At 38.0% G+C, this 16,697-nt stretch overlaps 1 protein-coding gene across 1 annotated transcript; it reads right to left on the reverse strand.

Annotated features, from left to right (window-relative positions):
• Window positions 1-205: 205 nt before the first annotated feature.
• Window positions 206-16,339, reverse strand: LOC103777864 (liprin-alpha-1-like). Its single transcript, XM_008945429.1, has 12 exons — window positions 16,251-16,339; window positions 10,034-10,115; window positions 9,698-9,898; window positions 8,805-8,867; window positions 8,227-8,253; window positions 6,377-6,552; window positions 6,181-6,278; window positions 5,870-6,045; window positions 5,229-5,297; window positions 3,753-3,918; window positions 2,694-2,764; window positions 206-974 (listed from the first exon to the last, which is right to left on the reverse strand). Exons 1-11 carry the CDS (start codon window positions 16,337-16,339, stop codon window positions 2,706-2,708), a joined length of 1,206 nt encoding a protein of 401 aa, XP_008943677.1. The 3' UTR covers window positions 206-974; window positions 2,694-2,705.
• Between the last annotated feature and the right edge of the window lie 358 nt (window positions 16,340-16,697).

Genomic DNA, 16,697 nt, shown 5'->3' on the forward strand with positions numbered 1-16,697 from the left:
TTCAGGCCATTGTACCTTCATCTTTCACTACTCCTTTGACGTGAGACTGCAGTGCTTCACAATTGGTCCATTAAAAATAGTTTCACCAGCATCTTTCATCAATCAAAAAGATCTAGGACAAAAAAAAACCTGTGGCCTGTGGATTGCGACCAGGAATTATTATGAAGTCTATCTTCCTCAGTAAAGGAAAACAAATAAAAATAAACCCCACAAAACCCAAACAGAACCAGTTCTTGGTTTATGGCTTGTTTTCAGTCACTGTGAAGACACGCTATACAAATACAGCAGAGTGTATGACTGAGTCAATCACTCCTAAGATGTGTTCCGTAGTGTTATGGTTCCTCCCAGCTTTTCAAACAAGTTCTATTTTAAATAAAGACAAATTTCCACTACTTGACAAATCCTCTTTGTGGAAAGGTACAGTTCTGAGAAGAAGAACAATCGTGTACCATACCTTCTACAACAACATACACCTACCTGAAAAAAAGCTGGACTTGTTTCCAGATCTAAGCTAACATTTCCAAAAGACAAAATATATACTGCTTGGTGTCATGATACTTATACAAAGGTATTAAAATCCTTTTCACCTTCGGTTTCATTATTAAAAACAATGATAATTACAGTAACTGCATAATTTACAAAACCCCTATATTACTTATAGGGACATATAGATACAAGCATTACAGTACATTCAGTTGGAAAGACTAAAATTAGAATAAAAAAAATCAGCAATGATTTGATTTGTAGACTGAATAAAAACAGAAAAAGTAAGTAACTATATAAATGAGAAGTCACATAAATATAAGAAACATTTAGATTCTAAAATATTTTCTCTATAGTACTCATGAATTTATTTGCTAATTAAAAACTCTGTAATAAAATATCTCAAAGTGTCCATTTAACAAGTATTAACAGGTTAAGGGTTCCAAATGTTCAAAATGCTGCATATCACCGGTAGAAGTAGTGTGGGTAAACTGCAAAAACAACAGACAGAAAACACACAAAAAGGAAAAAATAAATTATTAGCAGTCTTTCAGAAAACGTTTCATTCTCAGTGTCTCACAAAGAGCTCATGTGTGTAGCAGTCATGCACTGAATTGTTGCCATGCCATGATGTGGACAATTTTACTGCCTTCTGTAATCTTTAGGTGGAATGTCAAGTAAAGCACATGAGGTCAAATATTTCTGCTACCTAGTTTTTGATCCTAGGTCATCTGACTACAGAAAAGCTTGAAAGACTGGGGAGAATTTGGGGGAAAACTTCAATGTCTTAGGAAAAAAAAAAAAATTAAAATAGCCCCTGAGATTATAGAATCATACAATTGTCTTGGTTGGAAGAAATCTTTAAGATCAGAGTCCAGCTGTTCCCCCATCACTGCCAGGTCCCCACTTCCCTGTGTCCCTCACACCACATCTCCATGGCCTGGAAACCCCTCCAGGGGTGGGGACTCCACCACTGCCCTGGGCAGCCTCCCAGGGAAGAAACTGTTCCTTGTGTCCAACCTAAACCTCCCCTGGCACAACTTGAGGCTGTTTTCTTTTGTCCTATCACTTGTTCCTTGGGAGAAGAGACCAACCCCCACCTAACTACAACCTCCTTTCAGGGACTTGTTGAAAGCCAGAAGGTTTTCCCTGAGCCTCCTTTTTCTCCAGAACTGACTGACAGATGAACTGACAGATCCACATGATCTGAGCTGCTGTGTGCAGGAGTTCCCCTTCTCAACATCTCATTCGTGAGGATTCTTTAGAACTAAACCTGCATATACAGAAAGGTTCTGAATCTGTACAGAAGGCAGCCAATACAAGAACTGGTAGGGATGTTACTCGTGAGAAGAGAAGAAAGGAAAGAAGCTGTAAGCAGAAGAGACAATTCATGGCCCATGGAAGATATCAGCTTGTGAGAAAAAGACTCAGTGGTTGGTTTGGTTTGGTTTGTTGGTTTGTCTTTTCTTTAAATCCAACATAATTTAAAAAAAAATTTGTTTCCAGACTTGTTTGCAAAACAAGAGAATCACTGTTCCCTGAGAAATTCTAGCAGAGGCTGCTGAAGAGCAATCATTCCAAATCCTGGAGCAAGACAGGACTACAGATTGTCATATACCAGAATGTAAGTATTTTGTTATACACCCTTTTGTTATCAAGCTGCCTTTTATTGTCAGCACTGCTCACAGCTACCCAAAACAGTCCAACCAGACAGCCAGACCAATCAATCCCAGTAACATCAAGTACCCCAGAATGAGGGAACTATGCAATCATCCCCATACCAGTTCAATATTGGAGCATCCTGTAAGGGGATAATTTCGACCAAGCAAAGACTCTGAAAGATGAGTAATCTGCACTGCAGAGTCACACTAAATTATTTTCTTTCCTTTATAAGCCTAATTCAGTTCCTCTCCCTCCTTCCCACTTTCACTAGCTGTTTCATCCAGCCTTTGATGTCACACTTTTTACATGGCTGTTTAGCACATGTCCTTTCTGATGCTGTTTAAAAAATACAAACTCAGAAGGACATCATCTTTATAAAAGTAAATATTCAAACAGTCTTCCTTGCAGAAAATAATCTCCAGATTTTCAACAATCTACCCTGGAACCTTGAAACAGTTTTGTAAGTGTGTAAATTCACTGTATTAAAACACCTGATGTTTTATTTCATAAATAGCTGCTTTACTGTGATACCTATCAACTTTACTCACCAGGAGAAGGCTTTAACAGGAGTAGGTCCTTACTGTAGCAGAATCCAATCTTTGTGTTCCTGATACACTGCCTATTTCAAGCATGGGAACACATGCAGAACACAGCATGCATGTTAGTTTTAAAAACCACCAGACAGACATCACAGCAATGTGATTACAGCTACAGTACTCACCCAACCCTAAGGTTACAAGTTAGAAAAGCAGAATGTATTTTACAACAAAAAGAACATCAGATACAAAGTTTGCTTCTTTGAGCTTTACTCAGAAATCCAGTTTTCAGACCTAAGATGACTGATAGGTTACACTGAAGTTCTCATCCTGTCTGTTCCAATGAAATACATTTTTCATTTATTTCCTTCCCTTGTGTTTCGTAAAACAAATTCAAGTAAAAGTTTATTTTCATACTACTAAAGAGAATATTTTTAAGCAGACAAGATATGTCAGGTGACAGGTGATCAGCTTCCACATCCAGATGGGTTTTTTTTTTGTTGTTGTTGTTGTTTTTTTTTTTTTTAATATGCATTTGTGTGTGTATCCACGTGCACACATAGATATAGAGTGTGAAGTACACAGCAATGACTGAAATGGTGATTTCAAGTATGGACAATACTTAAATGATTGCTGCAGGGGAAGGAACTCACCTCTTACTTTACTTTTAATAATCTCAAAATTATCTGAGGGAGTTTACTTGCCTCATTTTTGAATGCATGTTAGCACATTGCAGAAATGGGACTTGCATTACTCTAACTGCAGCTCATTAGAAATTATGGATCATGTGATTAAAAGACTTCTACTAAAATGAAGTTTATTCTTCTAGTTTAATATAAATTTACTTCTAGCTACAATTCCCATTTTGTTATTTCAATGAAGTAAAAGAAGTCTGTATCTAATACAGCTTCCTTATATTATAAAGCACCCTATGGTTAAACACAGTGTTATATATACACAACCATGCACAAGGCAGATGCTTTTATGCAGCAAAAAAGTAATTTGAACTTAATTCCCCTGTAATCTCAAGCAAAAAAGTGCATCATGCTTAAAATAATACAAAATCAATACCATCAATCTGCATCTTCTTTGGCTGCATAGAGGGTGAAGACATTGAGGTTGTCACTCTGAAATTTGCAGGAAGAGTCTCTGCTGATCCAGCAGCTAAACCTCTTATGTCCTTTGGTCTAAACTTCTTTCTCCATGAAGGTGCTCTCCTAAAGCTCTTATCATCATCCTGTTATATTGGTAAACATCATTAGCAATTCAAAAAAAATGTAGGCTTGTTACTGACATTAAAAGGATTACTGACAATCTTAAGCAAATCTGTCACCACTGAACGACTCAATTTTCAGAATGGTTCAGGTGCAGCAGCAGCAGAGGCCTTTGCCACAGGCTGGGTTCATTTGCTAGAGCTTGCTAGCATCTCTTCAGTTCAGTAACTGTGGAAATCCACGTGCTCCCCACATTTAAAAAAAAAAAAACAAACCAGTTTGTACTTCAAATGTTTGTACTCCATGATTTACAGCCATTTCTAAGTGTCACATCACTCATTCTTAGGGGATGTGAGGAGTCAAGAGATCAGAAAAGCTGCTTTGGGAACACTGACAGAGGCTGAATTGGAACAATTGCTTTTAACCTTCAGTGGTGTCTTACAGGAATGATGATACAGCTATTGTGCTTTCTCATGCTACAAATTACAGGACGTTACAGTGAGGAGAAAAAAAAAGTGAAGTAAATAACTATAATTGTCATGCAGTGTTTTGCTTAAGTATTTGGGAAGCTTAAACTTGTAATTGCCCAAGTGCATTTTCCCCCCATAAATACATCTGCATCTTTGAAGTAACATTCCACTTCAGAAATGTAATACTGCACTTTCTCAATCACAAAATCAGAGAATGGTTTGGGTTGGAAGGGACCTTCAAAGGTCATCTAGTCCAACCTGCCTGCAGTGAGCAGGGACACACAACAGTTTAGGTTCCACTTCCAAAAATGTCTTTTGTGGTGAAGGTATTGTGTCAATGCAAATATACTCTCTGGGCATCTTCATTTCCCAAACTCTCCTTCAGAAACAGTTCAATCCTTTGAATGCTGTTTTGCCTAGTATTGATGCCCTTTTAGAACTAGGAGACAAATATCTACATTATTTGAAGAGATCTTTGTGATCAAAGTGCCCTGTGCTGCTAGAACAGAACAAACATCTCTTCCCTCAGACCTCCTTCTCTTGATGTCTGAAATCACTATGGATAAATACCTTAAAAAACTAACAAGCTGCTTTCTGATGATGTTATCAAAACACACATGCTGAGAACAGAACTGTCAGGGCTGCAAAAAAAACTTGCAAATCATCTGAACACTTTCAAATTCAAAGGTATCTTACCTAAATACACAAAGCCTGCCATACTCAGAAACTCTTGAAGACAGAAAATGTCAAGTTAAGACTGCTGTCACTATTCTGTCAATAAAGAGATTCGAGCTAAATTCTTTCTTTAACAGTTCTGATGATTCCCACTACCATAAAATAGTTCAACAGCTCAAGCAACTTACTTCATCAAGTCTTCTATCAGTGCCCATGGCCAGAAGGTTATTAAATTCCCTCTCCAGAACAGCACGAGCCTAAAGTTTGAATGAAATGGAAAATAAGTCCAAAAGGTTAGTAATTAGTAACCTGTAGTAATTTTTAAACCTTAATATAACCCAAATTGCTTAACACCTTGTCAGATTAATAAATGAGTATTCTAAAAAGTTTTCATTGAAGTTATAACTTATTAAAAATTTAAAGATGACTTAACAGCTCCCCTTTCCCTTCATTTTGCTACAAAGGTTCATTATTTCTGGCTCAAACTTAATTATTTCAGAACAAAACCTAACAACCAACAAAAAGTATGAGCTCTACACTCATACTGTGAAGACACACTATAAGGAAAATATTTTTTGTTCAAAAAAATTTATCAACCAGAGTTGTTATTAACAATTAGAAAAATAGAAAGAGAAGCATGGCTCTATGTTTTTCTCTTACAGGATAATGGATGTGTTTCCATTTCTAAACTGTCTAGAGCTGGGGACAGAAAAACATACACCGAGTTAAGCTAAAACCAAAAAAAAACCCCAATCAATCAGCTCCATTTTTAACATTCCTAGAAGGGAGAAAAATCCTATCAGCAATAAAGTAGCTCTTTCTTGCTTACCTGTGTGTTTTGAGTGGGTATCTGTAGTAAGAGAGCTAATGCATTATAATCAAATGATTCATCTAAGGCCACAAGTGCTCCATGAACTCCACTCTCTATAAGGTTATTTGCGTATTCTTTAAGACCAATGGACACCACCCAATGGATCATTCTTTCATTGCTCCAGACAAGGACATCTGCGGAGGAAAAGAAGTTGCCCAATTAAAGTTCTACCACTAGGCCTTGTTATTTTTTTCCTTAAGAAATAATTTTTTGAGGTGGATCGATGAAAACACATTAGAAGCAGACTGAGGTCAAGACAAGGCACCAACCCTTAATTTCATTCTGGCTTTCTTCTCTTTTTCTTTCCAGTTCTTTTCGATCGTAATTCAGTCTCCGTAGGCACATAATTCCACACTGGAAACTGTTTCTGTTTGGAGAAGAAAAAAATATTTAGAAAAAAACCCCACATTCGGAGAGAACTGAAACATTTACAGTCAATCATGTCTCCAACTTAAATCTGTTTACCTGTGGAAGCTGTCCACCATTTTAAGTTGCCCACGTAGGTCTTTTTTAGTTAAATGATCCAGCATTCGAGCATCGACAAGACACTCCATGAAGTAGCTGCGGTACTGGGGCAGCCCCAGGCTGGGGAGCCACTCGTTGCCAATCCACTCGTGGTTCATATCTCCATAGGCTAATGTCTGTTTTTAAAAGATGGAGGAATTAAGCTTATTAATGTGAGAAATAGAAGAGAAAAGCTTTTTTAGACAACAGAAGAAAGTAAAACAATGCTTACTTAACTGTCAAGATAAGCAGATAAAAGTACTGAACGCTACACGTGTGTTTTTCTGCTGAATTCAAGCAAGTAAAAGTGCCTTAATTTATTTCATGTTGAAGAGTATGGACATAATATGCTAAGCCTAACAAAAATAGACTAATTGATGCAGTTTTGAAAGCAAGAACTTAAAACTGAATTTTGTTAAGATGCTAAAAATACTGTATTTCTTGAAAACTGGAGGGATTTTTTTTTTTCACATGACCATATAAATACAAGATATCAAAAAAATAACTGCAGGGGTTTTTTTAAGACAATTCACTGTTCTCAGAAACTGATCCACATCAAGTAAGCAAAAAAAAAAAGATAACTCCCCACTAGTGCTAGTCCTTATCCTAAAAATGAAAGAAAACAAGAAATCCCCAAATCCACACTTCCTTCACTGCAGTCTTGACCTGCAAATCATCAGGCAGTTTTGGGGAGGAAACTCCTAAGAAGAAGAGAGTTTCTAACTTTTGTGGCTTAAGGGATGAGCAGATGCATAGACTGCAGCTCTTTTTTTCAGAGGTCAAGGGGAATAATTTTTACTGTGTACTTTAAAGTCAAAAGCTTTATTTCTCCTCTAGAGGAAGCATCTTCTAGAGAGGTCCAAGGCCAGGCAGAAATGCACTTCTTCAAGCCATCACTAGGTAGCAGACTGAAAGAGCAAGTTACCCTTCTAACAGGAAGGCAAGTTATGGTTGTTATCATGGACAATCTGCAGAGGAGTGTTTGAAGTGTAGTTAATGGGGCTTCAACAGGTTTTAGCTGGAGGGCAGCCAAGCAAGAGGAGACTACAGTGTCCACAGATATGGGTCACGAGCAAATCCCCAGTTTGGTTTATATCCCTGTATAAAATACTCAACTATCTCAATGCCTGAAAATACAATTAGGATTTGTCACCACTTTAAGGGAAAACAATTAATCAATGAGGATTACAGAATTAGTGCTCAGAAAGCTACTTAACTATCTAGGCTCGGTGTGTCTCGTAGCACACCTGTGACAGTGGCCAGGCTGGACAGGGATTTTCTGCACACAGCAGATACTCTTGGTTGAATTCTGGCTACCCAGAGAGCCATGCCTCACCAAAACAGACCCCACTTTATGTCATCAAATCATTTTAATCTACAATGTTCAACACACATGCTCTTCTTAAGAGGAACTTCATTTTGGCGATTCATAAGCTAGAGGACAAATATCTCAGAAAGCAAATGATAAAGGCTTCTGAATATTATCCTCTTAGCAGCCTTAATAAAAATCCTTATGCATAGCTGGTTTTGTGATGTAGTTTGTAAAAAAGTATTTTCCAAGTTTTCAGTGATGAGCCACCAAATCTTGAAAGGTCTAGAAAATATTAAAATATTGAAATGGCCTAGATGTAAAAATGTGTCTTCCAAGTATCTACTATAGAGAGATAAAGCTGCAGCTTCCCCCTTACCCAATCCCCAGCCACACCAAGAGTCACTAAAAGAAACTGCTACACAGGAAAACCACATTCTTTCATGCTCTAATTATTGTGACAATTTACAAATAGTCTATAATATTACATAAAGTTTCCAACCTGAGCCCAGCTTCCCTCCTCATCTTCCTGTTACGTGGTTAGAAAAGCAAAAGAACACATACATATTAGTATTTAAGTTTAGTAAGGAGATCACAGTTAAAGATGCACTGCAAGACTCTAAGTCTACTGCATACCAAAAAAAAGCTAGATAAAGCAAGCATCATGCATTGTAAAAAGAAAATAAAACCAAACCACACCATACAAGGCACTCATTTTCTTTTCAGAGGTTGCAAAACCCATCTACTGATTAAGTTTTCTGGAGGGAAGAAATTTCCACACAAATGATTCAATTTGTCAGGTAGTTAATCAAATCACAGCTTCATTTCCCAGATTAGAAAGAGTTTTGTTTACAATCTTAGTGTTGATTTTTTCCCCCCTTTTCTGGAAAAAAAAAATATCAAGATGCAGGCTGTAAGGTTAATAATTAGAAGAAGCGACAATTCAGAATTTTAATGAATTAATTTGGAGGAAGAAAAAAAAAAAAAGAAAGAAAAGAAGACCAAAAGGCACTTGATTCAAATGTTCAAAAAGTGAGAAAAGCACTCTAAGGAACAGAAGTGGCAACGCTAAAAACTAACCGTTTGCTGTGTGGCTGTAAGATTTTCCATTTCTTCATGTGTTACCCAGACATTTCCCGTGGTCTAACATGAGCCCACAGGGAAGCAATCCCATCCAGTGAAAGGAAAGCAGTAACAAAGAGGAGAGGTTGCAGAACATATAAGCAATCGGTACACGTGAGGAGCAGGCACGGGCAAAAGCAATGGTTTCTACAGTCAAGTATAGGTCTGTCTACTGGAAGTAACAGCATGGAATAAAAGCCTATTATCCTGGATCACTTTTCTTCAAAGATATTAACAAAATTGAATGTGATAAATAGCTTACACTGATGTAATTAATGGGCAAACACTTGACTCTGCTCTAATCCGAAAAATGCCTTTGCAGTCTAGTATGTGACGCCAGGAATCTCAGAAATCACTCTGGATTGCAGGGCAGACACATGGGAGGCAATTCACACTAACTTTAAGTGTCTAAATTTACTGCAGTATAGAGAGACAGGTGGACTTCTCATTTATCTAGGCTGAATTGTTATTTTGGAGTTCATGGCCTTGTATGTGGATTAAAAGAACCTCCAACTATTTTCCAAATTTCTGTATGCACATGTCTACTCTGTATTATCAATTCTTCTGGTGGACAATACATGAGACAATTAACATTACTCTAAATATTTTGGATTACATATGTCCACTGATACATACTTATCTTCCCCTTAAGAAAAGAAATAGTTACTCCTTCATTGACCTTCCATGAAAGGCAGAAACATCCTGTCTTTTAATAATGTGTCCCTCTACAATGTAATGTTTCCAGAAATTCTTACTTGAGGCTCAAACCCTTTCAGTTATGTGCTTACAGTAGAATTTGCAGAAATTCTAATGGTTCTAATTGACGTTTAATGCTGGATCACTTTCCTTACCGTCCTTGAGGTGGGAGGGGCAGATGGACTGGTGAGGGACATGATTTCTTGAATGGCCAGCCTCAGCTTCAGCCTGTGCAGGGGATTGCTAATCCCAATCTCCCGCTGGATCTCCGTGTCAGACAAGGCTGACATGATAGCACCACTTTTCACATTTGCTCGGCAGGCAGCCACATACCAGGCTGGCATCCCAACCCACAGCTGAAACACACACACAAAGAAAGGAAGTAAGCAGGATGTAGAAAACATTCCTGGCTCCAAAACCTTAAATTCTTTAGGTGGCTATACATTAAGTTTATGATTTATTTATCTAACTGTTTTGGAGGGACCACTTACCTCCAACCACACAACCACAGTAGGTCCATCCCACTGTGCAAAAGGCAAACCTTGTCTCCTGGCTTCCTCTAGCAGCTCATGCCTACAAAGACAGAAATAGTTATTAATAACAGAGAAACCAGCTATACCTACATGTTACTATTTAAGGACTGCATTCAATTTACCATACAAGGACTACGTAATGACATAAACTGAACTGGACAGGAAATTTCAGAGTGGCAGAGATGCTGGATCTTGCCTTTCAGAAATTTTTGCCTCAAACTGCCCCTGCCACTCAAACTAACACTGCCAACACCAAGTGGAGACATCAGGCTATTTGTCAGCCAGGTTCTCCGTTGCAGCAATGTTCTGTTCGGCAAATTAGGCTGAACCAAAGCAGTCATTTTCCCTCAACATGTAGATCTGAAGCCTGTGGAAATACTTGAAGTACATCAGGTATCCATGGCATCGAAAAGCTATTGTCCATCAGTCTGTCAGGGCTGGAAACTGGGACAATAATCACTTCATTGGTGAATTCCAGGCTGCAACAGTGAGCCTGTCAGAATTTCAGGCACAGCTTCAGACAACCATTACATTCAGAGAGCCACACTTTGGCAATTACATTCTGAAAGGCTGTGTACTGAAACTCAGCTTTCATCTCCTATGATGACACCATTCCCTTTGTTATGCTGAAACAAAAGAGACTAAGGTTTAATATTGACAATTCAGCTTACAGAAGCAATGGAAGCTCACAAGATCCCTGTAAACAGCTGCCAAAAACATTTGATAAAGCAAGAGACAGAAGCTATGGCTGCAGGTATGAGCATGCAATGTTCCTTGGATATGTCTGTCTGAAAAAATGGGTGAAGTCTGAAAAAAAGGCTTATTTAAGCTGCCTCTGAAAGCTAGTTGTATATGGTTAAGTATCCACTCAGTCTCCTCTGAAAAACTGCTTCACCTAATCAGACAGTTTTTACTATTTCGTGCTTTTTATTCCCGTCTGCAAGTGTAGCATTAAGATAAGCAGCAATATTACAGATTCAAGATCCTACATTATGTAGTTACCATTTTCCCACAATTGAAAACCAAACTACATCTCCCTGCCTTCAGAACTGTGCTGCTGAACAGATCTACGCTGATGAAATATTTAAAAGCTACAGATATTCAAGAACTACCACACCAGACACCTTGACAAGGGGTTACTGACAGACTGGTAGCTTTTCTCTGCTACTAGTGCAAAACAGCTATGGAGTGCTTGGCTTTTTTAGACATGCTGGCATACCTTGTGTCAAATTGGTAGGGAACTAAATATAAAAAATAATCAATGAATAATAAATATACTAGCAACTGTTTTATCAACAGATAGTACTTCACCTGCATGTCACTAAATTCCTACTGCTCTAGAAGAACCTCCCAGTACTTTTTCCTGGTTAAATGTGCTGCCCAGGAATAAAAAAGGGGAGGAAGGAACTGCCAGATAACAGGTTACAAATAATCACTCTGAGGGACCTATTTTAAGACCCAACAATTAAGGCGGAAATGATGTTCAGCATTTAGCAGCACAATAGCCAGATTTCACTAACAAAGAGAAGGTCATAAAAGCTGATATATGTATCCTTTTAAAGCTTGCAAACACTTATTTCCAAATGAGGAATAAAGGATTTGCTTTTTTCCTGCTAGCACAGAACATGTGATGTTAAGCCCACAAATCACTAGCCCTGAAAACATTCAGTTTTGCTTCATTTTGCTGTTTAAAGATTTAAAAAAAAAAAAGAGAGATAAAAATCAATTAATAATATATTAAAAAATACTGCTTGGTAACAACAGAATAAAACGCTTAATACTGTATTTGTCAGAAAGGAATGCAATGTTTTTTCCAAGTAGTTTAACTTCAGAATTAGTGGCTTTGCCTTCCTTTTTGGTGGCTGTGGTTAACATGACCATGCCCAGCAGTGATGAAAAACCACAGACATGCCCAAAACAGCCTCTGGTTTGAGTAGAGTGGCCCCACAAGACCATGTGCTCACTGCCTCCCCCCAGCTTATAAAGCTTTTTGGGGTGTTTTATGTAATTCAAATAATTGCAGTGTAATTTCTGGTAGTTTTATAGGTCTCTCTGCATACTTCAGGTTAACCAAGACACAGCAAATCACTTGGAGATGAGCAGTACAGGGAAGGCAGCAAAAGCGTTAAGGAGAGATTGTGACGCAAACTTGACACTCATGGTGGTATTGTATGCAGAAAATACTTGTGTGACTGGAATGAAGTATTATGTGATGGAGACAAACATGTAGAAATAGGAACAGAAACAAAAAAAAAATTTATGAGATAACTTTATGGAGAATTTATTCAATGTCTCCAAAGAGCTATGCATCCATGAAGTGGAAAATATATTGTGGAATTTGTTCATATGCAAGAAGAGACAGCAAACTTGCTTGCATGAGAAATCATTGAACTGAAAGCTCAAGGCATAGCACAGGCACAAAACATCTCATAGGAAGAAATCAAAGGCAGCTGCTGTTTCATCTGCAAATCCATGTTTTTTTCCTGCAGTGAAGAACTTCACTTTTCCAACAATTCCCTTCCAACTTCACCAAGAAATTCGCTGCATTCCAGCAATACATGATCAGCTTATGTACAGATCACAACTGACACACCAGTTTAGTTTCAAAGGCCACTCAATTACATCATTCAAGAAGTGGGTGCAAAACCCAGACTCATACCCTTGAGGGGAAAAAAAGACCCTGCAGTAGTGTTGGCAGTGTTAACAGATGGTATAAAACTGGTGTTGTGAAGGATTAAAGAATGTCAAAGGAGTAGCTGGCTACTGGAATGACTCTTGGGTGACAAAAACAGGGGAAAGATGTCCACAGACTTAGTAAAAAGTTGGCTGAATATCACTTTGAACAGGAGACGAAATGTGCTGCTGCAAGAGGGGAACACTTGTTGTTAGACACATTCAAAAGGCTTCTAACACCAGCCATGGAGAACAAAGGAACTGTGGTCATATGGGATCAGAAATGATGCCAGAAGTGCAGGGGTGTGATGTAATAGTGAACACACAAGGCCCTTTAAGGACCATCTGAAGTGCCTGTATTTAGAACAGCTCTTGGCAGGCAAGCATACACTAACCCCACAAGGAAGAGGAAGCAGCCCAGAGCACCATCACTTTGTCACTGGATAAGACAGCATGGGAATGCATAAATCCTGAAATTGTAGCCCAAGGGGAATGCTGTACTCCAGATTTCTTGGCTGGAACTGAAGATAACTGATTTGGAAGAAGCTGAGAGTAGAGAAAACACTGTAGGGAAGGTGGTGAAGAGAGTGACAGTGATGGAAATGCCAGAGTTGAAAGGTGTAAAAACTGAAAGGGAGCAGTAGTAGAACATGAGGTGAGCACAGAACAATTTCAGGCAGAGCATCAGTGGAAGGTTAATATCCTTATTAAATATTGTTTTCAGGTATATACTAAACTCTGTAGAACTTGTTTTAAGGAGTTACCTTAAAATTAGGGCTGCCTTCCTTTTTCATGAATACAGTATTAAGCTTGTTGCGTTGTACACAGGAAAGAACAGATACTATTGTGGCAAACAGCATCAACAGTACAGCTCACAAAGAAGATGACCAGCATGAACAAAACAGTGAAAGCAACTTAAATTTACTAAACAGAGTGACAGTTTTACAGAAACATATCTACTCTGGAAAGGAACTGCCACAAATTATCTACCATTGCTAAATGACACTCAAATCCCAAATTACAGAACTAATTCTAAGTAGGGTTTAATATTTCCACTAAAAAAAATTCACACCATGCAAATTAAGACAAGACACTGAACTACCATTCACATTGAACTAGACAACACAGATTTATTTTCTGAAAAAAGTTAGAGCTGTTGATATATTGCTAAAAAATCCAGAGGAAATTTAGCAGAATTTCACAACCACCCTAAGAAAACAAATACAAACTTACCCTGATCTGGCACTACCCCATCAAATGGTAAACAAAAGGAAAATAAAACAGTGAAGGAAAAATATAAAACGAGGATTAAACTGAACTCAAAGGCATACAAAAACAGACAAATAAGGTACACTGTAATTTAATTCTGTAACTGTAAATAGGTTTTTGTTAATAAAGACATTGAATACTGCCCTCAGCCTGTTTGTGTGCATGCATGCAGAAATGAGAAAGATAAGCAAGCAAACAGGATTAGAGATAACTATAATTAGAACTAGCTGTCATTCTTCCAGGCATTCAGGTACCTGGAATTCTTTTCTCTGAATACAGGATTTTAAGTGAACAGTCAGCCCTAAGAATCTGTTTTAGCCCTGCTCTCCAATACCAAAGTGAAAAGCAATTCAGAGCAGCTTTGCCACTGCTCTTTTTCAACAATGAACATCTCCAGAAGTTCATCTCATGGAAGTCCCAAGGGCCCTGCTGCTGTTTTGAGCAGTAAAACTCAACCTTATGATAGGAGTCTTCATCAACAGCCTTGTTTCACCCCCACCTTCACTGAAATACCTGAATCAGATACTTTCCTGTCACTAAGCACAAACTCCTATTTAATAAATAGGCAAGGCAATTTCAGACTAAAAGTTTTCACTTTTCTAATACAGACACTTGCCTTTTAAGCAACCAACAGCATGCAGCCACGGGGTATACTTCAAGTAATACCAGTAAATTCTTGAGAGGCAAAATGTTTACAAAGAGAAGTCAGGATTTAGCTGCCACAGCATTTTTTTGCATTTATTAAAGCAAGACAGTAGAAACTGTTTTGCTCTAGAATGAAATTTGTTGCTGGTGTTGGGAAAACTCTATATTGTTCAAAGAACAGGCCCTATCACTGTTTAGATATGGACCAGATTATTTATTCAACCAAGATGGGGTATGACTTTAAAGCTCTGTAGAAAAGGGAAAACACCAGATCACAATAATGTAGGATTGCCTTCAGTGTAACAGTCTGAAGAAAAACAGCTGAGTGTTCTGTTATCCAAACAAAACCACATTCCATTCTGACTTTTTCAAACCAACATGCTGCTGGTTTTCATTAGCAGTCACCAGGCATTACTCTTATTTTTAATAGAGCTTACGTACTGCAAGAAATCTCTCACAAAGAGAAAATCAGCAATCTTTCCTCTCAATTTTCACTATTTTGTCCTCAGAAAGCAAGCAAAAAAGCAAGACATGGCTGATCTTGGTCAGCTTTTCTGACACAGACCAAAGGCAGCTGAACAGAAGCAACAAAAGTTCAAGATATATGGCTCAGCTTTGAGTGGAAAAATGCAAAGAATGCCTGATGCTGCTCACATAAATTTGAGTGTTTCCTGCATTACCATATAAGCATCAAGTTAAGATTTCTACTACTAGCAATATCTATTTTTCACCTATGATTATAGTCTTTGCTTCGGCTCTTCCAAGTCTGGGAACAACAAAGCATACAATGGATAGTCAAAAGCCAAACAGTCAACTACAGAGTTTCTTGGACACAGTGAAAAAAAGTTCTCCTGACTAGTAAGAGGTCAATGCATATCTAAAAGGTGCCTAAAAAAAAAAAAAAGGAAATAGTCTCAAATTATAAAAGCCAGAGGTTATATAGTACAAGGACAAAATATTTTGGCTGTTAAAATGTATGAGAGAAAATGTCAAGACAACCTTCAACAGAAGTGAAAAAAATCACTGAACAGTTCAAGCTGCAACACAAAGGAAAGATTTTGAGAGTCACCTACTTGAAGGGAATCAGCAAAGGTGTACAGAGGAGTGTCTGTACAGAACATCTCCTGCCTTCCCTTTGTCAAATCTTGCAAACTCCTTGGGGGATCTTCCAAATGAATTAAATCCAAATTAAACCCAAAGCAGGTATTAAATGTAACAAATCTGGGGGAGGGTTTGCTAGGAGTCCACTTTGACCTCCAAGTTTGTTTATTACAGCATTTCAACAAGTTTTCAGCACTGAAATTCATTTCAAACTTACCACGACCTACACTACTATTGATATTCTAGAAAAAATAGTAAAAAAAAATCTGCAGAGGCTTATTAGCTATAGTACCATACAAAGCAAAAAAAAATGAAAACAAAACAAAAACAAAACAAACAAAAAACAACAAACAAAAGAAAACCCAAAATAACAGCAGCAGCAACAACAACAACAAAACAGCACAAAACCAAAACAAAAAACAACAACAACTTTTTTAAACAAAGCAATAGCTTAATATAAGAGCATTAAAAGTATTTGGTTACTTACTTTTTCTGCATTTTCCTGTTTTTTTCTGCCTGACCTCCAAGCTTGCTGAGACCCAATGCATCTTGAGAGGAGCTATCTGCTTCTGCCATGCCAACTACAAAACAAGCCAAAACAAAATCCAGTCTTGTTATTGTCTTAATTTTGGGCACTTGTAACTCAAAAAAATCACTACTGCTTTCCTGAACAAAAGCATTTAACCGTTCATAATACAAATTAGGAACCTGATGAAGTTTAATAAGGGCAAGTGTCAAGTTTTGCACTTGGGGAAGAGAAACAGCATGCACCAGTACAGGTTGGGGGCTGACCTGCTGGAGAGCAGTGTAGGGGAAAGGGACCTGGAGGTCCTGGTAGACAGCAGGATGACCATGAGCCAGCAATGTGCCCTAGTGGCCAAGAAGGCCAATGGCATCCTGGGGTGCATTAGAAAGGGTGTGGTTAGTCGGTCAA

This window comes from Merops nubicus, unplaced genomic scaffold (assembly GCF_000691845.1).
Source record: "Merops nubicus isolate BGI_N331 unplaced genomic scaffold, ASM69184v1 scaffold10320, whole genome shotgun sequence".
NCBI lineage: Eukaryota > Metazoa > Chordata > Aves > Coraciiformes > Meropidae > Merops > Merops nubicus.